The following is a 22,596-nucleotide window of genomic DNA, read 5'->3' as shown; positions in this document are numbered from 1 at the left end:
CAGATTAAAGTTTTTCTCATCAGAGAACAAAGACCTTCTTCCAAGTTTCTACGTCCCATGTTTGTTGCTTCTCAGGAAAGTTTAACCGAGTTATTTCCAATTGCTTAGCGTTAAGTTTGAGGTCTCAAGATATTGAAAAACGGGTTTCGATGCTCATTGTGTAGTTTTGAGCTTAACAGCATACAAACTGTTTACTAAAACCACTTTACAAAGATAACGGGTTCGATCAGAAAAAACAGCTATTTGGGTAAGTGCATCATTAGTAACATACCTTTAAGTGTATTAATGAGAATAATTTGAGCAATTGACTTTATCTTCTTATAACTATTGGTTCTTGCTAATGGTTATTTCTTGTATTACAATTAATAAACGTATTTTTGACAAATAAATACGAATTGTGTATTGTTTTATTTACGACGTACAGTACGAACTTAGATTTGATACCATATATCTGATTTTTAAGCTACATGGATAGTATTGCATTTGAAAAATATTTTCTAAAAACGTAAGACAGCGTAAAATTGAACATTTCCAAATTTATTGGATCAAACATGTTTTAGTTTTCAGTACAGTATACAATAAGTTATACAATATCGTTCTTACTAAGTCTAAACTTTGATAAAAGGTTTTTATTTTCAGTTCCAAAACACCTAGAATATCCGGTCACAATTTCATCCTGTGACAGTGTGTGTTTGTGTGTTTTCTTATTGCAAAGCCACATCTGGCTATCTGCTGAGCACACCGAAGGGAATCGAACCCCTAATTTAGCGTTGTAAATTTGTAGACATACCGCTGTACTAGCGGGGGGGGCATCCTGTACCAGAACTCTGTTTTTTTGTAACTGTCAACCCGAGGTTTAAATCCGTGCAATACCACAAAATATTCCCCGCGCTTTCTGTTGTGCATGTGTTATATAAGAATGACAGTCAGTCCCTTGTCGTGAATGGCGGATATTAGGGGTCCTCTGACTTCTTGTCTTCGATCAGAAGCTCAGAATTGGGAACGGCAGAAAACCTCTTAATGGCATTGCCGTAAAATACAGAATATTTAGAAACGCCTAAATCATCCAATCAAAAGGATAATATAATAACATATAAGAAAGCAAAAAACGGTATGCTGTAAGAAACTAATAACAGATGAATTCAACCATCGCAATAGTGCTTACGACACTAACAACTATAAATACTTTAACAAAGATTAAAAAACAGTTATTTAAAGTTAGAAAAGGCTTAATAGTAGAATATTTATTGTTCGAGGCACAATAGTTTTATTAAAATTAAAACTTTATAAGCCTTGTGTTTTTTATTACTGTATTTTTGTGTATGTTTCTTTATTCTTCATGATACGTTACTTTCATCTGACTTACATATCTGTGTTTAAATAATATTCATTAATACTTCCAAAATTGGTTAATCTAAACAGATATGCTTTTAGTGTTAGATACCGAGTGTAACTTAATGATCTGTAACAAGAAACATTGAAATCACGAGAGAAAATTGACTACTACTCAAAAATGAGGTAAATGAATGTTTGATAAAAAAAACCTACAATCCAAACATTGGATAGGATGCAAAATTTTTATCATTAGATGTAAAACACAAAATGGCGTATAGTGTCGATTAACTTTTCACCTAAAAAAACACGTCCGCTTCTGGTAGGTTAATAAGATAAAAATGCAGTGACTGATTCATTTTGTTAGATTTTCCAGTTCAGTCGAATCAGAAAAGAATAAAACTGAACGTTAAAGAGACTTATAATAAAAAGTTATTGCATCTGTAACTTTAAAAAGGCCCGGCATGGCCAAGCGTGTTAAGGTGTTCGATTCGTAATCCGAAGGTGGCGGGTTCGAATCCCAGTCGCACCAAACATGCTCGTCCTTTCAGCCGTGGGGGCGTTATAATGTAACGGTCAATCCCACTATTCGTTGGTAAAAGAGTAGCCCAAGAGTTGGCGGTGGGTGGTGATGACTAGCTTCCTTCCATCTAGTCTTACACTGCTAAATTAGGGACGGCTGGCGCAGACAGCCCTCAAGTAGTTTTGCGCGAAATTCAAAACAAACAAACTTGAAAAAATAACCGATGTAACTTTCTATGGTTAATTACGTGTTAAAAAAATAATAAATTTTTTTGAAGAAAATATCTTAACCCTTAAGGGAGAGGGTCATTTTTTAAACTTTTTTGACAGTTGAATAAAATAAACTAATTATACGACTACTACAACACTCATTGTATGATTGGAAAAAACAAATTAAAATACGAATATGTAATTTAACTTCAGCCCTCCCAGAAAGTCTAAAGGCGTGTAATACTAAAAATCTAATTTCGATACTCGAGGTGGGCAGAGCACAAATAGCCAATTGTGTAGCTTCATCCTTAATGACAAACACGCAAGGTATTCAGATCCAGCCCAGCAAAGGGAAAGTTTGTTGTCATAGTTTTAGCTCACTCGATAGATACCATATACCAATACAAATATAGTGGTAAATGTATAACTAAATCGATATATACTTTCTAATAAGAAAAATGTAGAATTATTTATTAAATTTCGTGTTTCATCTATAGAATAAAACTTCAAAAATATCCAAACTCATAACAAATTGTCAATATTTTGGTTTAGCTTAGAATTTTCCCAATAAACTTTGTCCTTTTTTTCTACTAGGTAATACTGTAATTTTTATATGTTGTACCTCTATTGTAGAAATCCAGAAAAGCACTCTGTAGTTTTGAAACGTTTGTTATTAAACACAAACTTCTGTGTTATGTGCCCACCACACGTATCGAAACCAAGTGTTAATAAGTTGTTAGTGTTAAAGGCTTTCAGACTTTCCACTTAGCAACTCTTGGATCCGAGTCTGTTGCAAATGTGCTATTATTTTCTTCAATTTACAATTACATTTCAGTTTCACATCGCAACATGCTTTGTTAACTAGAGTTTTGTTTAGTTCGTTTCAGCAGAATAAAAGTAAAATTAAAAGAAAAGCCTGGCTGTGACTTACGTGTACGTTTCTTTAAACAGTTATTTTTAGATTCAATGTTTTTACTTGTCGTTTACTTTTAATGCTACCTTCCAGGTTTCGATCCCCGTGGTGATCATAACACAGATAGTGCTTAATAAGATACAAAGAAGCACTACATATTTATTTATAATAACTATTCGATCTTAGTGTCTTCTGTCAGATATGGGCCCGACATGGCCAAGCGTGTTAAGGCGTTCGACTCGTAATCTGAGGGTCGCGGGTTCGCATCCCCGTCGCGCCAAACATGCTCGCCCTTTCAGCCGTGGGGGCTTTATAATGTGACGGTCAATTCCACTATTCGTTGGCAAAAGAATAGCCCAAGAGTTGGCGGTGGGTGGTGATGACTGGCTGCCTTCCCTCTAGTCTTACACTGCTAAATTAGGAACGGCTAGCACAGATAGCCCTCAAGTAGCTCTGTGCGAAATTCCAAAACAAAACAAAGCTTTATAATTATTATTAAAATAATATATTAATGGACTTTTATGAAAAAGAAAACTCGATACAGCTGACCAATATATAACAAACAATATTATAATCTTATTTTAACATGTTATAATTATTCTACACTAACTTTGAAGCTCATGATTTTCTAGGTAGCATTATGCGACCTTGAAGAACAGAAACGAATTGTTATTGTAATATAATCAGTACCTTTTAAACCGTAATGTTACGAATACTATATGATATCCAACAATTTTCACTTCTTCGGTTTTACACACAAACACAATATTCTAATTTTTTTTAATTCACAACATGTATTTTGTACTAATTCAGACCTTATTAACACTACTGTCCTTATTAACACTACTGTTAACACACATATATATTTTTTCCCGAGAGGCTTTATTTGTTTTTAATTTCGCGAAAAGCTACACGAGGGCTATCTGCGCTAGCCGTCCCTAATTTAGCAGTGTAAGACTAGAGTGAAGACAGCTAGTGATCACCACCCACCGTTAACTCTTGGACTACTCTTTTACCAACGAATAGTGGGATTGACAGTCACATTATAACGCCTCCACGGCTGAAAGGGTGAGCATGTTTGGAGCTCCCTTACCACTTCGCCATGAAGAGCAGCCTTTATAATACGTAATAGTATACAGAAAAATATGATTTAAAAATAGTGTGAAAATATTGTTTGTTATTAGCATAGTAGTGCTGTTTGATTAAAAAAATGCTTACTTTTGTCCAAATTTGTATACGATCCTTCTTGTACAAAATAATCGATATTATTATGTCATTATAACCAGTGAGAATAATTAAATAAAACAATTTATTTTAAATGTAATAAAAATATATTAAGTTTCCTGGTGGATTAACGGTAGGTTTACGAGCTTACAAAGCTAAACCTCGGGGCTTAAGTCCCCGCGGTGAACAGAGTACAGATAGCCTGTCGTGTAACTTAGCACTAAGAATACAACAAGAACAGCAGCTGTAAAAAATATTACAATGTCTGTTTCTTCTATAATAGTCACAAATTGCAAGTGAGAGCGTATGGAAGGTTGTTCTGACGTTTGACTGGCAAAAACTGAACATGATTTACCAACCGATAAACAGAAAAAATGGTTGCTTCACCAACCGATAAGCGGACAGCAAGATTGTTTTACCAATCCACAACCAGGCAGCAAGGTTGTTTTATCGAATCACAACCAGACAACAAGGTTGTTTTACCGACCCACAACCAGACAGCAAGGTTGTTTTTCCGACCCACAACCAGACATCAAGGTTGTTTTACCGACCCAAAACCAGACAGCAAGGTTGTTTTACCGACCCACAACCAGATAGCAAGTTTGTTTTACCGATCCACAACCAGATAGCGAGGTTGTTTCACCGACCCACAACCAGATAGCGTGGTTGTTTTACCGACCCAAAACCAGACAGCAAGGTTGTTTTACCGACCCATAACCAGACAGCAAGGTTGTTTTATCAACCCACAACCAGACAGCAAGGTTGTTTTACCGACCCACAACCAGATAGCAAGTTTGTTTTACCAAACCACAACCAGACAGCAAGGTTGTTTTACCGACCCAAAACCAGACAGCAAGGTTGTTTTACCGACCCACAACCAGGCAGCAAGGTTGTTTTACCGAATCACAACCAGACAACAAGGTTGTTTTTCCGACCCACAACCAGACATCAAGGTTGTTTTACCGACCCAAAACCAGACAGCAAGGTTGTTTTACCGACCCACAACCAGATAGCAAGTTTGTTTTACCAAACCACAACCAGACATCAAGGTTGTTTTACCGACCCAAAACCAGACAGCAAGGTTGTTTTACCGACCCATAACCAGACAGCAAGGTTGTTTTACCAAACCACAACCAGACAGCAAGGTTGTTTTACCGACCCATAACCAGACAGCAAGGTTGTTTTATCAACCCATAACCAGACAGCAAGGTTGTTTTATCAACCCACAACCAGACAGCAAGGTTGTTTTACCGACCCACAAACAGACAGCAAGGTTGTTTTACCAAACCACAACCAGACAGCAAGGTTGTTTTACCGACCCAAAACCAGACAGCAAGGTTGTTTTACCAACCCATAACCAGACAGCAAGGTTGTTTTATCAACCCACAACCAGACAGCAAGGTTGTTTTACCGACCCATAACCAGACAGCAAGGTTGTTTTACCGACCCACAAACAGACAGCAAGGTTGTTTTACCGAACCACAACCAGACAATAAGATTGTTTTCATAGCCTCACCGTCATCTCTCACAACAATAATGCCCATCAAGTCTGTGTTAGGTGTGTTTTATTGTCATTTCTCTTGAAAGGTGATATTCATACTTGCACAAGAGTATAATATAATGAAGAGACTATTGATTGTACGTCTTCCATAAGAAACCCGTAGTATAGGGACATTAAACAAAAACATTACGATCGGTCTTAATGTGACGCAAGTCATAGAAACTACCTATCACGTTTCTCCAGCATAAGTCCGTATACCCTATGAGAGGAAATAAAGTTTGTGAGCAGGTCATGTTTTAAAACGTAATATTTGCGAAAACACTCTATCTGTGTGCAGGTGTTAGTTTTCTGTATTATAGGATGAAACATAATCAACATTTGATGTTCTGTTCAACGATCACTCCACAATATCTTTAATACATGTAGAAACTTGCAAAGAGTTTCATGCCTGCAATTACATTAACCTGCAGGTATCATGACTGTAATAGTATTAACCTGCAATGGCAATCATGAATGTAAAGACATTAACCTCTATTTCAGTCATTACTGTAATGACATTATCTTGCAAGGACAATCATTGATATAATGACATTAATCTGTAATATAAAACGACAGACAAAAGAAAAGAGTTTCTTCATACATCATGGCCACCTTCTAATATAATCGAAAATGGTATGTTGGAGAGAATATTCCATAAAAAAAATTCTTTTCTCTGGGATAATGAAATTGTGTCGATTTAAAGAGTCCAGTCACAAATCAAAACTTCCACAGCCTGAAGCCTACTTATATGTCTTAAGTTTAGGACTATTTATTTAGGTCTCGAGATACATACATCAACTTATTGTTGCACTTTTTGACCTTATCAATCAGATTTATAAATACAGGTCAATCTTCTTGAAGCTCTCAGAATGAGTTAGGTAGCCGCCTGGTGTACAAATCCGAAAACATTCTTGTTTCACAAGTCACTAAACTACCAGTACACTTCCTGTAATCTTTTCTTTCTATTGCTAAAACTGATTACTTATATCTTTAAGAAAGGCCCAGCGAAATGCACAGCCTGACATGATAGTCATTCGTTTTAATATATTTTACAAATAATGTATTTCCAGCTGTTTTATCCTTCTTCAATAAGAAAACTATCAAAGTTATAGGTTTAATAAAGTTTATAATGCTATATATGTTATTGTTACAGATGTCTAGATTTTCAGGTTTAAAAAAATACCCAAATCAAAACCTTTGGAACTCGATATTTGTCTAAGGAACAATTTGAAATTTTCGAAACAAGCATCTGATTTGGAAGACTAAATGCCTTAAAGGAACAAACGTTTGATTCGAGAGTAGTAAGGGTTCTGAGAAATGAAAATATAGTTGAAAGTTAGCAAAGAGATAAATGATCCATTTCTGTTGGAACGTACTAGGATGCAAAAAAGCTCTCAATTCGTTGGAAGGTAATAAGAGCTCTTTGAATTGAAAACTTACTTCAACGTTAGCAAAAAACACTTAAAAGGAGCTTTTTTATTAGAAAGTAGTGGAAGTGCCGAAAGCGCCGTCTATTGGTTGTAATATTATAAGGTTTTAAAAGGTTTAATAAAATATTTATTAGAAATCAGCGGAGACCTAAAGGGAACTATTTGTTTACTTTAAAAATACTAAAAATTCGTAAAATAAGTGAAATGATTCTAACAAAGGTTCTAAGAGGTTGAAATATAATTGAAAGTTAGGAAAAAGTTCAATACAATTACGTTGAGATTGAAAGAATCTATACACAGGTAAAAGAAACATTTTGATTCTCTAAATTTCCGAAAAGAACCATCTGTTGATTAGAAAGTTATGAATAAATAAATATAACTGGAAGGAAGTAGGGATCTAAAATGAAATAATGAAACATTAGGTGCACTGAAAGCTCTTATTACAAAAATATTGTAAAATTCCAATACTGGATCAAGGGCAAATAATAAAACTAAAGTATTCAGCTTCACTCCATTACAGCAGAGTCATGCAAAGAAAACAGTTTTAAAGGGGACTCCTGTATAAGACGCTGAAAAAATGTATTAAAGAGACCTAACAACTTAAAAAGTTTCCAAAACTACACATATAACTATATATAACACATATATAGTTTATAACTACAGAGATTTGAATTTAACATATAATATTATTTAATTTTGTAATTTAATTCTATGAAACAATTACAAAAATAAACATAACTAAATGTTGAAACAATTATATATAATAACATTTGTAAACTAAACAATGGTATGTACAATATTGCGCTTGATCGATACATATTATTTAGTGTTTATAATAGAAAACAGATGTAGTAATCTTTACAAAATTGCAGATGAGTTTCTTTTTGTGATAATTACGCATTCTGCAAATGTAATTTTTGTGTTTATAATTAACACCAAATAATGTTGAGTAAAAAGTGAACCAATTCATGCGCTCTAACGTTAACACAAGAAAACAGACTCCTAACGATTACTCGATATACAGAAACGGTTAACTCTGTGATATTAACACCGAATTGTTGTGATTTAACAACAATTGAGATATACACTTTCTAAGTATATTTAACTTCATTAACTTGCATTGGTTTTATTCAATGCATTTCTCTCAAACAACTAGAGATCAGAGATAACCAAGCACTGAAACTACTATCCCAGTAAGTATTGGTTTAAAATGGTATAATCGTATATTTTGTTCGATTTACTACATGCTGTGTTATAATATTATACCTACTAATTTTTTTTGTTTTGAGTTGTGGTCCGTTCAATCCTACGTTAAAATATGGGTATTATTTTTGAAAGGAAATTAAAATTTAAGCTGAATTAGCGATTCTTACAAAAGTCATACGAATATCTAAATATTTCTTGTAACTATTAGTGGATTTTAGTTTCTCTGTGTGGGATATCAAGAGCGTTTTTTCTTCGAGTGTTAACAGAAATTTGTTGTGAAAAAAGCAAAAAACATTGGCGCGATTTACAGTCTTACATAACTATCCTATGTAAGACATTGAACGATTTTGTATGATAGCGAAAACCAAAATAACTCCAAAATAGAAATTCGTAGGACAATACAGAGGATCAGGATCATTTCACTCGACAAATGTGATCTAGCAAGAGAACTAACAAACAGTTCACATATGGACACAGCGAAAAAATGAAAACACGCCACTTTAGTGTTAACGTAAAAATGTCGAATACAAAAAAAAAACAAGCAAGCCTATTATAACCACTGGAGAATTGGGAATAAAAACGTTAAGTAGCTTCAACGACAACTGCTGCTATCGGTAATACGTTGAAAAACTAGTAATTTCGTAAGCCCATGAGGAATCCCTGTCGGTCGAGTGGCCAAGGACGTTATTTGTCATCAAGGTTGCTATAAGAGACGTATCGTAACACCGTAACTATAACGTACATTTATTAAAAATAATTATTACATAAATCCAGTCACATGTAAACTGTAGATTTTGTCTAAAACAAAACATTTACTTTATCATTCATTCTCACACAAAATATTTACTACTCTTTTAAAGAGGTTTTATCTGCCTCAGATGAAAGAGTGGACAATGCTTCGACCTTTATGTTGAGAGCATTAACACCCAGCTACTCTAATGTTATTGGCTCGCCATGCCCAGGCGGTTAGAGCACTCGACTCGTTCTCCGAGGGCCGCGGGTTCGAATCCCCGCCACACCAAACACGCTCACCCTTTCAGCCGTAGGGGTTTTATAAGATTACGATCAATCCCAATATTTGTTGGTAAAAGAGTAGCCCAAGAGTTGCCGAAGAGTAGTCATGACTAACTGCCTTCCCTCTAGCATCATACAGCTAAATTAGAGACAGCTAGTGCAGATAGCCCTCGTGTAGCTTTGCGCGAAATTAAACACAAACAATAAAACTGTTATATTGTTTGTACATTCGACTGAAACTCCTTAGCGTACTTAACACGCATTGCTGAAACACGTGTAAATTCGCCATGACAGTTTGATTACACGAGGTAATATCTTTATGTAATATAACCTGTTAATGAAATCACTAGGCTGGTATTTCTTTAACACTTCTTAAAATTTACCACCAACTCAATCTCTAAGTCTTCTATCTGTGATCTTTCTATTAAAGCGTTTGTCTATCTTTCGGCTTTTTTTTTTTTCAGTGTTTGTATACCAGTTTCCGTACAATTATATCAAGGTTCGCTAAACACGCAGATTGAAGGACTACACGCTAACATGCAACACGACGTGAATTCTGATTTTATCCACTACTAAACAAAGGGGAGAAAAACAAAAGATAGAATTGAACTATCGTATTAAACACTTGTATTGTTTCACAGCATTTTTCAAACTGTGTTAAAACTTGTATTGTTTCACAGCATTTTCAAACTGTGTTAAAACTTGCATTGTTTTACATCATTCTTCAAACTGTGTTAAAAACTTGCATTGTTTCACAGCATTCTTCAAACTGTGTTAAACACTTGCATTGTTTTACATCATTCTTCAAACTGTGTTAAAAACTTGTATTGTTTCACAGCATTCTTCAAACTGTGTTAAACACTTGCATTGTTTCACAGCATTTTTCAAACTGTGTTAAAAACTTGTATTGTTTCACAGCATTCTTCAAACTGTGTTAAAAACTTGTATTGTTTCACAGCATTCTTCAAACTGTGTTAAAAACTGGCATTGTTTTACAGCATTCTTCAAACTGTGTTAAAAACTTGTATTGTTTCACAGCATTCTTCAAACTGTGTTAAAAACTTGTATTGTTTCACAGCATTCTTCAAACTGTGTTAAAAACTTGTATTGTTTCACAGCATTCTTCAAACTGTGTTAAAAACTTGCATTGTTTTACAGCATTCTTCAAACTGTGTTAAAAACTTGTATTGTTTCACAGCATTCTTCAAACTGTGTTAAAAACTTGTATTGTTTCACAGCATTCTTCAAACTGTGTTAAAAACTTGCATTGTTTCACAGCATTCTTCAAACTGTGTTAAACACTTGCATTGTTTCACAGCATTCTTCAAACTGTGTTAAAAACTTGCATTGTTTTACAGCATTTTTCAAACTGTGTTAAAAACTTCCACTGTTTTACAGCAATCTTCAAACTGTGTTAAAAACGTGCATTATTTTTACAGCATTCTTTAAACTGTGTTAAAAACTTACATTGTTTTACGGCAATCTTGAAATTGATGCTAACCAAAAGACCCTGTGTTCAAAGAAAGTATTTTAGTAATGTTGATACATATGCATATATACGATAGATACATAGGGATAATAACCTTAGTTATTCTAGAGGTGGGAAAGAATTATCTATTTAAGACTTTGATAAAGGAAGTAAAACATCAAAATGTAATTATAGAGTATGAATAGTAGAGTGCAGCTATCGATTCAATACATTTATTACCACACAATGTTCCTTGGTGAAGTGAAATGTAACGAAGTGTGACAGTAATCTTTATCTGCCCTCCACTGGAATAGGCCCGGCATGGCCAGGTGGGTTAAGGCGTTCGACTCGTAATCTGAGGATCGTGGGTTCGAATCCCGGTCGCACCAAACATGCTCAACCTTTCAGCCGTGGGGGCGCTATAATTTGACGGTCAATCCCACTATTCGTTGTTAAAAGAATAGCCTAAGAGATGGCAGTAGGTGGTGATGACTAGCTGCCTTCCCTCTAGTCTTACACTGCTAAATTAGGGATAGCTAGCACAGATAGCCCTCGAGTATTTTTGTGCGAAATTCAAAAAACAAAAAAAATTATTACAAGTATTTCAATTGTAATTTAATTTACAGCCTATTACGCAGATGGCGTTTTTTCACACGTTCTCCAAATAATAAAACTGTGATAATAATAATTTCATATCTACTTGTACTTAACAAGTTCATCAAACACTTTACTTTTGTGGAATTATTCCTGCAACTGAAGAATATTTATGTAAGTAAATCTCGGGGTAGCTTATAAGATAATTCTATATTATGTGAACACCAAATAATTTTGTTCTTTTCAACACTTTATCAAATTTTTAAATACCCGAAACAAAATTGGAAACTTATTATTTCAGAATCCTTATGCATGTGTATCGTTCTAACTGAAGCCTATAATTACACTCACACATATATATATATTAATAAACGCTTGTTAAATGGGCGGACATGACCATTTTAGGAAAAGGTTTAGTGCTCCTAGAACGAGCGAAATTAGTGTTTAGTAATGCGTGTTTAATGAAAGTTGAGTGTTATTTGAAGAATGAGTGGTTGGTTACATATATAAGGGTGTTCACATACGAGTACCTTTTCACATGAGTTAGTCGGATTATTGCTTTTAATGAATTCAGTTTAAACCGTTAACGATGATTATTAATATTCATGAAGAATTTAAAAAGTGATTCAACAACAATGAGAATGTTCATCTTTATTTTACCGCTGTGATGAAACGCATGTTCATTGTATATGAACACTTTAAATTGTATGGAAATACAACAGCAGAAACAAACGTATTTCTAGTTGTTTTGGGTTCATAAACGAAAACTTAAGTTTTATTTATTACAGGTTAATAGAAAACTGTAGAAAATATGAAGTCAAATAAACGTAAGCATTGCTTGTTAACCGAAACGAATATGTGAAATGAGAATTATTCGTAGCTTTTTGTTTTGGTTCCTAAATGTTCAGGCCCCAGCATGGCCAGGTGGTTAAGGCACTCGACTCGTAATCTGAGGGTCGTGGGTTCGAATCCCCGTCTCACTAAACATGCTCGCCCTTTCAGCCATAGGGGCGTTATAATCTTACGGTTAATCCCAATATTTGTTGGTAAAAGAATAGCCCAAGAGTTGGCGGTGGGTGGTGATGACTAACTGCCTTCCCTCTAGTCTTACACTGCTAAGTTAGGGACGACTAGCGCAAATAGCCCTCGTGTAGCTTTGCTCGAAATTCAAAACAAACCAAGCCTAAATGTTCACATATAAGATTTAAAACCTAACGAAATGTTCACACCTTTCTACACTTTTAGCATAATAAGAATATATGATTTGTTATTATTGATAAAATAAATATTTAACGTCATAGTTTTTGATAAGTTGTGGAGCAGGTGAATTTTATTTTTCGACTCTTTCTGAATTTCGCGCAAAACTACACGAGAGTTATTCGCGTTAGCCGTCCCTAAGCTAGCAGTGTAAGACTAGAGTGAAGGCAGCTAGTGATCACCACCCACCGCCAACTCTTGGGCTACTCTTTTACCAACGAATAGTGGGATTCACCGTCACATTATAACGCCCCCACGGCTGAAAGAACGAGCATGTTTAGTGCAAGCGGGATTCGAACCCGCGACCCTCGCATTACGAGTCGAACGCCTTAACACGCTTGGGGATGGTGGGTCCAACATAACTAATATAATAAAATAAATCTGTAGCAATATTTCTTCAAGACGAGGTGAAAAATAAATTATCACTACCAATGTCATTATTTATCCAGGCTAAAAAATTTCAGTTTCGATAATAAATGCACCTACACTATATAAACTTTAAATACCGCATGACAAAAACTCTGTTATTGGCTGATCTTGAAACTTTGTTAAATTTATTCTGTGATATTGCGCCACACATTTGCAAGAATATGAACAAACAAATATGAATTGTGAAGTTATTACGTCGTACCAAAATCTTATCAGACAAAAATAAAAGTGTGTGATGTTAAATACAGATATGAGTACAAGTTAGACCCAGCATGGCCAGGTGGATTAAGGCATTAGACTCGTACTCTGAGGGTCGCGGGTTCGAATCCTGATGGCACCAAATATGCTCGCCCTTTCAGCTATGGGGGCGTTATAATGTATCAGTCAATCCCACTATTCGTTGGTAAAAGAATAGCCCAAGAGTTGGCGGTGGATGGTGATGACTAGCTGCCTTCCCTTTAGTATTACACTGCTAAATTAGGGACTACTAGCCATGATAGTCATCGTGGAGCTTTGCGCGAAATTGAAAACAAACAATGAATACAAGTTAGATGGTATATTTTCATTCGTCATAATTGTGTCATAATTTTCACGATTGTACGCTAATCACATGACATGTAATATTATCATAGAATAAATTTCTCATTGTAAATAAATGCAACCTAAACGTGTTGTTTATCCAATTTTTTTAGTTTATTATTTAACTAATTATTTTGCCAGTTAACCTAATTAAAACTGCAAATTAAAGTAAGTTTATCGGCTATAATAACCTATTACTTCTATACAAGAGTTATTTTCAAGTGGTTAAATAGTCATTTCAAAGATTCTTTAGGATCACACATCTTTGAGTTAGAAGTGCTAACCTTATGGAGAACGCTCATTCAACACCACTTATAACCGAATAACGGAACTGACTGTCACAGTTATAATGCTCCCATAACGGAAAGTGACCCGTGTGTTTAGTGGCATATTTTGGCTCAAATCTTGGACCTTCCGTTCTCTACTTCAATAATACGCACTTTTTTTTAGAGATTTTTAGACAAAATAGGTATTATGTAGCTTTGAAAACACTTTTCGTGAATATATTTTGCACCGCTCTCTGTGTGTTTATATTAAAAGGGTTTCTTTCTTTCAGACATTAAAAATATTCCAGTGATTTATTTTGAATTTTGCGCAAAGCTACACGAGAGCTTTCTGCGCTAGTCGTCCCTAATTTAGCAGTGTAAGACTAGAGGGAAAGCAGCTAGTCATCACCACCCACCGCCAACTCTGGGGCTTCCAACGAATAGTGGGATTGACCGTCACATTATAACGCCTCCACGGCTGAAAGGGCGAGAATGTTTGGTGCGACCGGGATTCGAACCCGCGACCCTCATATTACGAGTCGAACGCCTTAACCCACCTCGTCATGTCGGGCTGCATCTCGTTTAGAATAAAACCGTGTTTAATAATAAACTTAAAATGATATTCTATATTAGTTTTACAATTGTTGGTTGAACTGTACCATTATTCATAACACTGTGATTTTATTCCACAATAATCTTTAAGTTAGACCGTAAACTGGGATTGTAGTTGTACAAATGATTTTATAAACAACTATTTTAATCTTTCCTGAAAAGTTGTTTTGATAATAAAAACTAATTGTGCGTGAGTACTGCAGAAAGTGCTCTTTCGTATTTAGATTTCATATCAATGTAACCAATGTGTATCCAGTTATATTCGTACTTTAAACCATTCAAGATAGCGGTGATATTCACGCAATCCTAACGATTGTTGATTAAATAATGTTTACGTAATCACACGAAATGTTGAAAAACGGTTATATGAGACGTGAATATCCTTGGGAAATACAAAATGTTCATTGGAAACACAGTAAAAGTAAATCTGGATGGGTTTATTTTTTTGAAAGAATCGCACTCTATTCTTTACATTAATGAAGGTGCAACATGAACATATATATTTATATACGCAGACACACACACGTTATACAAAATCCAGAGATAAAGTGTTAGTTAACGTAAAAAGAACTAATCTTATCGTGAGTGGATTGTAATAATTGTTTGTTTTTGAATTTCACGCAAAGCTACTCGAGGGCTATCTGCGATAGCCGTCCCTAATGTAAGACTAGAGGGAAAGCAACTAGTCATCACCATCCACCGCCAACTCTTGGGCTACTCTTTTACCAACGAATAGTGGCATTAATCGTCACATTGTAACGCCCCCTCAGCTGAAAGGGCAAGCATGTTTGGTGCTACCGGGATTCAAACCCGTGAACCTCGGATTACGAGTCGAACGCCTTAACACACTTGCCCATGGTGGGCCTATTGTAATAGTTAAAACATTACTTATCAATATACCATTCAAGGAAGAAAATACTGACAGTCAGTAACTTTCGTTAGATATTCATAAATACATTAATAATGTTCAGAGTTATGATGAGGCACTTATTACTTTAATCAATGGAAATATTCCTTATTTTAGGTTTTTGATTACTTGGGCAACATTGGTTATCAATGTATCATTCAAGGAAGCAAATTCGATCACTAACTTTCGTTAGGTTTCATAAAGAACGTTGTTCATGCTCAGAATTATGACAAAGCATTTATAACTTTAGCCAATGGAAATATTTCGGTGTTTAGGGTTTTGATTACTTAGAACCACGAAGAATGTTAAACTGTGGTTTGAGTGTTTACATGAGGGAATTTATATTTGAAAGCCTTACTAAAAACCTTTAAAAGAATAAAATAAAAGTCTTAAAGTTCAGGCATAGATGTCATAAATATTGGCATAGCCGAGGCGATCTTTTTATGGAATTGAAGAGAAGAAAATCGTAAAATGGGATGACTTTATTTGAACTCACTTGTGGATTCTTCAGCCCGTCGTGCGCAAGTAGGCTTTCACATATGCTGTGTTTTTAACTCACAAATGTATTAGTGTAAGAAGAAAAATGGTTTTATTCCCTAGTGGTTTTTTTTCTTATTATTATTACGCTCAGCGTTACACACTGAGCTATCAGCGTTTTGCTCGTCTTGGATTTAAACCCAATTTTTAGTGTCGTACTTATTGTTAAAACTCGAGTGTGGTAAATGTACTTTTAAATAACATAAGATGACCCTCAAAAGAGCTAATTTTGATAGAAGTGTTTATTAATTTATTAACATTGTAAAAGTAATTTTTTTTGTTAAGAAAGCAAGTCATACCAGGTCACATCGATTGAAATCACAATGCTACGTCACTGTTCTATAAGAATATGATATTTTTAATAGAGATCAAACACATTTTAATGCAATATTTTTTAAGTTGGTTTGTATTTATTTTAGTTACACGTGTAATTTCCAAAACTACAACACTGACAATTCATTAAAGGGTTGGGCGTGAACCAGTATCGACATACCCTTTGTGGATTGAAAGGTTTGAGGTTCGATGCTATAAAAGTTTCACAATCCCATTATTCGGTGCAAAGCTGGCCCAAATCTTTATAATGACGAGTTTTCCGGATTGGCTATTTCATCTTCGGACAATGGTACATAATTAGAGTTGACTATGCCATAACACTAAAGGTCTCTGAGGGTGCATTTCTCTCACGCGTCACAAGGTAATGTACACATTGGAAATACTCCATATTGTTTCACTTGTAACATATGTCAATTTCAGTAACTTGTAGTTAGAGGAAACGAAACAGTAGACAAAATTATGCACTTACCACTGATGTCGTCAAAGCTCTTCTATTACTAACACGTTCCAGTTTCCTTCTTGTTTCTTTTTTTTACAGTAGTCTATACCCCAGTGAAGCAGCAATAAGTCTGAAAGCTTATAACGCTAAAAGACAGTTTCAATACCGTGATGGCCAGAGTATAGATAGCCCATTGTGTAGCTTTGTGCTTAAGTACAAACAACACATTACAGTATTTGATTTCATGTTCCTATTAACAAGCCTGCTCTCAAGTAGCGCAGTAGTATGTTTGCGGACTCACACTGATAAAAACCGGATTTCGATACCTGTGAAGGGCTGAGCACAGATAGCCCATTGTTTAGCTATGTACTCAATTCTGAACAAAAACTTAACAAGGGTATTAGTATGCAAAAGTGTTATATGCAAAATGTGTTATAATGTACTTTCACAATAAAGTTAATATGTCAGTTTTTACGTTGCGTTAGTGTAACTAACTTTAAAACTGGCGATGGACCTCATCAGCATGGTTGTTCAGAGGATCTCATCAGCATGGTTGTTCAGAGGACCTCATCAGCATGGTTGTTCAGAGAATCTCATCAGCATGGTTGTTCAGAGAATCTCATCAGCATGGTTGTTCAGAGAATCTCATCAGCATGGTTGTTTAGATGACCTCATCAGCACAGTTGTTCAGAGGACCTTATCAGCATGGTTGTTCAGAGGACCTCATCAGCATGGTTGTTCAGAGGATCTTATCAACATGACTGACTAAAGGAAGTTTGTCGTTCACCATTTATGTTTTTTTAACATTTATGATTGACATTTATTTTTCTTTTGTGTACAGTTAATGAGAGAAGACGTTCGTGGGTGATGCCATATAATGGTTATAATCCCATTAAATTAATTAAAATAGATATACAAAATGTGGTTCTACAGATCCATTATTTTTAACACATTGGAGGGAACAGTCCAAGTAAGGTATTCAAAATAATTAAAAACCTTAATTTCAAAAGTCATTTTTCATCGAATAGCGCTTGTTGGAAGACGACATCCAATTTAAATTCTTAAAGTACTTATATTAGTGGACGACAAACACCTGATTTTTTTTTCAGATCACGAGGATTCGAACCCGCGGCCCTCAGCTTAGGAGTCCAGTGCCCCTGGCAGACAATATGAACTCAGTGGTTTCTACATATGAGAAAGAAGTAACTACAAGCCTTCGAGTTTGTTGAACTTCGCGCAAACCTACTCGAGAACTACCTCTTTTAACCGTTCTCTAACTTAGACTACAGGGAAGGCAGATAGTCCACACTTCTCACTATCAGTTCTTAAGCCACGCTTTTACCAACCATAAATTGAATTGATATCCACGTGTGCATCCATGTCACACACTTGACTACTTGCGTCACGACTATACACATCAGTATTTGTTTGCTTGTTTTTGAATTTCGCTCAAAGCTACTCGAGAGCTATCTGCGCTAGCCGTCCCTAATTTAGCAGTGTAAGACTAGAGGGAAGGCAGCTAGTCATCACCACCCACCGTCAACTATTGGGCTACTCTTTTACAAACGAATAGTGGGATTGTCCGTCACATGATAACGCCCCCACGTCTTGGAGGGCGAGCATGTTTGGTGCGACCGGGATTCGAACCTGCGACCCTCGGATTACGAGTCGAACGCCTTAACACGCTTGGCCATGCCGGGCCCCCACATCAGTGTTGCTTGGCGTTTACTGTTGTGTCGCAAGTAGATAGCACGTGCGTAATACCTTTATTTTCTGAAACAACACCCAAGTATTTTGATAATTAAAGGTTATAATGATGAAATTATACAATACCAACAACATTATTTGACAATATAAACAACACGGGTGGCATGAGACGTGGATAATATTTAGTAACTAGAATTGAACGGTTAATTACTGAAGTCACCCTTTATAATACCTTTGCCCCTGTGCTAGAGCTCTGAGAGAACCCAATTCTACTCCATGATACACCATAAAATATCCCCCGGACTTTAAGCTGTGGGTGAATTATAAGAGTGACAATCAATCGATTAGTGTAACTCGACGGTGTTTAGAGTGCTGCTAACAGACTGCTTTCCCTTAAAAGTTTTATCACAAATACAATTAACGTTCAATAACCTCCAAAATGTTAAACATATTAAAAACTAACCACTTATATAAGTCCGTGCTTTGATATCTAATGTTTTTGGTATAACATTTGTTGTTTCCATAATACTTTTATCGTGTTTCAATAAGACTTTCTCATTTTCTGTCAGCAATAATAATATAAAACATACCAATCAGTGCGACTTGGCATGGCCTGATGGTTTAAGAGCCAAACTCGTAATATGCGGATCGCGAGATTGAAATCTGTGCAGACAGTGTTCACCATGAGAGCGTTATAATGTGTCAACCAATCCCACTAATCCTTAGTAAAGAGAAACTCTAGAGTTAATGTCGAGTGGTATTGACTAGCTACTACTCATCACTTCAAGATTATGGACAAATAGCGCAAATAGCCCTCGAACAGATTTGTGCAAAATCTACTAAAACAGGAGATCTAAAACAACATGTTTTAAGGCCATCTAGAAGCATACGTCACAACTGTTGCTGCTAGTTTCTATTTGTCAACACCCTTATTTGCATAATACGAACTGATTAAAAGTGTGAAACTATTTCAATTTCAGACTATGTTATAGTTTCTCTAGTTACAATCGACAGTAATTAATACTGTCTTAATCTTTATGAGAACTTGCTAACATCAAGAATATTTCGTCTTTGAGTAACTCAAAGACGATAAAGGCTCGAATCAAAACAAGATGGTTCTCTGTTATTCATAGGGAAATGTGTGCTGAAAAACTTTAATCACCAAAAACGAAATAATGCAATTTATCATTATAACTATAATAAGTCATATCATCCATAAAAATACAGTTAACATCTTCACGTTTGTGATATAACAATGATTGCAAACTGCTACAACATTAAAAAAGAAAAAAATCAGATTATCTCACTAAGACTATCCCATTCATTTCTTTAAATTTTAGTGATTATCGTATTAAGAGTCTGTTCAATAAGGCCTCACATAAGCCTAAAATAAATTAATAAAAAAACACGACAGGTCAACTAATTACTTGACAAAGGAAATGTAAAAGTGTACTTGCCTATTGGTGTTGCACAATAAAATACCCTAATTCATAAAATTAAATACGAAAAGTGTACTTGCCTATTGGTGTTGCACAATAAAATACCCTAATTCATAAAATCAAACACGAATTTTTGTTTATTATTTTCTCAAATATAAGTTACAACTTCCTTAACCCTCTCAGGCATAGATTGAATAAGGCGCTCGAGAGACGAGTTAACCCTTATATTCCTCCCTGCTACTTATAGATGTATCATCTGTGTTACGTATTTAAAAAAATATTAAGTTCGATTATTTTCATAAAATTGCACGTTTCTAATTTTCAATAATATAAAACTTAGTGTGTTGTTTATTCTACAAACATTTCTTTAAATATGTTATTTCTCCTTATTAAGATAAAACAGTGGTAAAATGAAGGTGTTTGTGACAAGTTTTATATCAAAGCTTTGGTTAAAATATTTTCAAAATTTATCCATCTAGAACATTTTTCAAATTCTAAACTTTTCCGTCAAAGAAGTCGTTGTCAGACACTACCTAAAGCTGGAGCCACTACCTAAAGCTGGAGACACTACTTAAAGCTGGAGCCAAAGGTTTTACACCATCTAAAACTTTATTAATGAGGCATTATTAATAATATTATACAGAGTGTTCGGAAAGTCACTGTGCACTTGTATATTTATTAACAGACATGTTTAAATACAGAATACAGGAGGTAAATATGAATGACAATTATAAACAATGTTGAAAGTGACCCCCGTTGGCATCAATACAGGCCTGGATCCTTATTATTTTGTTTTTAAACACCGCTATCAGTTGCTGGCTTGAAATAGACTGAATGAATGCTGTTATACAAAACTGCACAGTGACTTTCCGAACACCCTGTAAGAGCATATTTTAAATCGTTTATTTAACATAACAAATAAAAAACATCGCAAAAGTCTAACGGAAACTATAATGGTATTACTTAGTATTGTAGTGCACTCCCTCATATTTAAAAACTGTTTTTAATAGTTTCATACATGAATTCAATGAGACACGAAAGGATTAAGTTATTATTTATATGTCTTCATACAGTCTTTAAACATAAAATAATTCCGGAGGTTTTATTAGACTTAATGAAATAGCTTTACATGGTATTTAAAATATAGTAGGAACAACCGAAACATATTTTCAACATCCAAATATTAAATTGTACGTGCACTGCTGTACAATTAATCTATAAATATTTCTCATATTCTTAACCTAATTATATTATATTATATTATTATATTAATTAAATCAGAAGGAATTCGTCTACGTTATTTGTTGAGCTGTATTCTATCCACCAGGGGGAACTGAATCCGGAACTTAGGGTACTATCTAAGTCATATTCAATGATGTATCAAGATTGTTTAACGCTGTCACAGTGAAGCGTACGAATTAGTAATAGCAAAATAAGAGAGTGATATGTAAATAATATTCAAATTTCAATTACCATCCTCTCAATAGTACCTCTCTAGGCTTGTGATACTATAAATCGGTCTTTGATACTCCTAGTGCGCACAGCACAAATAGCTCATTATGTGTTTGTTTGTTTTTTGTTTTTTTAATTTTGCACAAAGCTACTCGAGGGCTATCTGTGCTAGCTGTCCCTAATTTAGCAGTGTAAGACTAGAGGGAAGGCAGCTAGTCATCATCACCAACCGCCAACTCTTGGGCTACTCTTATTACCAACGAATAGTGGGATTGACCATAACATTATAACGCCCTCACGGCTGAAAGGGCGAGCATGTTTGGTGCGACCGGTATTCGAACCCGCGACCATCAGATTACGAGTCGAACGCCTTAACCCACCTGGCCATGCCGGGCCATCTCATTATGTGGCTTTGCACTTCCTTTTTTTGCTATCCGAGCCTCGAAATGCTAAGCTTTGTCATAGCATTAAAGTATGAATTCACTTAGCTCCTGACATATCATTATTGATTTCTAAATTAACACATAACACATTCTAAATCCCATCGCACCAGACATGCTCTCTCTTTTAGCCGTGAGGGCATTATAATGTTACCGTCAATCCCACCATTCGTTGGTAAAATAGTAGTAGCCCAAGAATTGACAAGCTGCCTTCCCTGCTAAATTAGGGACGGCTAACACAGATAACCCTCACGTATCTTTGTGCGAAATACAAATCAAACCAAAACACATTCTAAAACGGCCGGGTTTCTCATTTATATTCAGAGAAAAGTCTTACCTGAACTATTTAATATGCTTTTTGCCAAGGTCAACATGAATAACGTAAGCAAAATTTGATTCATTGTTCTATAGTGAGAGTAAACAACTTGTTAGTTCTTCACGCTTTATATCCTCGCAAAATCAAAGTCCACCAGTTAGCGTGGTCATTACTACCTAGCTTTGAAATCTAGCGGGTTGCTATCTGCTACCGAACGGTTCGTATATACTGGAAGAATATGATTCTACGACTCTTTTCACGCAGAGCAACGTGATAATCCAATCGCTTCTGCGCATGTTCAGTTTTCGACTGTCAGGCTACCGTGATTGGTGTGGGTTGATCCCATTACATTGTCCAAAAAGTAGTATGGTCCGCTAGTAATTCCTTTCCCGACAACAATAACAAAAACTTCTAATCGCCATAGAAATAG

The 22,596-nt window shown here is 35.3% G+C and overlaps 1 protein-coding gene across 1 annotated transcript in view; it reads right to left on the bottom strand.

Annotated features, from left to right (window-relative positions):
* LOC143222438 (lachesin-like) overlaps nucleotides 1–22,385 on the bottom strand; it is a 71,669-nt gene extending 49,284 nt beyond the window's left edge. The window contains exon 1 of the mRNA XM_076448963.1: nucleotides 22,188–22,385. Within this exon, the coding sequence (XP_076305078.1) occupies nucleotides 22,188–22,251 (64 nt within the window). The 5' untranslated portion in view covers nucleotides 22,252–22,385. The remainder of the gene's footprint in view (nucleotides 1–22,187) is intronic.
* Between the last annotated feature and the right edge of the window lie 211 nt (nucleotides 22,386–22,596).

Source organism: Tachypleus tridentatus, chromosome 8, assembly GCF_004210375.1.
Source record: "Tachypleus tridentatus isolate NWPU-2018 chromosome 8, ASM421037v1, whole genome shotgun sequence".
Taxonomy (NCBI): Eukaryota; Metazoa; Arthropoda; class Merostomata; order Xiphosura; family Limulidae; genus Tachypleus; species Tachypleus tridentatus.
This window is presented reverse-complemented; position numbering and strand designations above follow the sequence as displayed.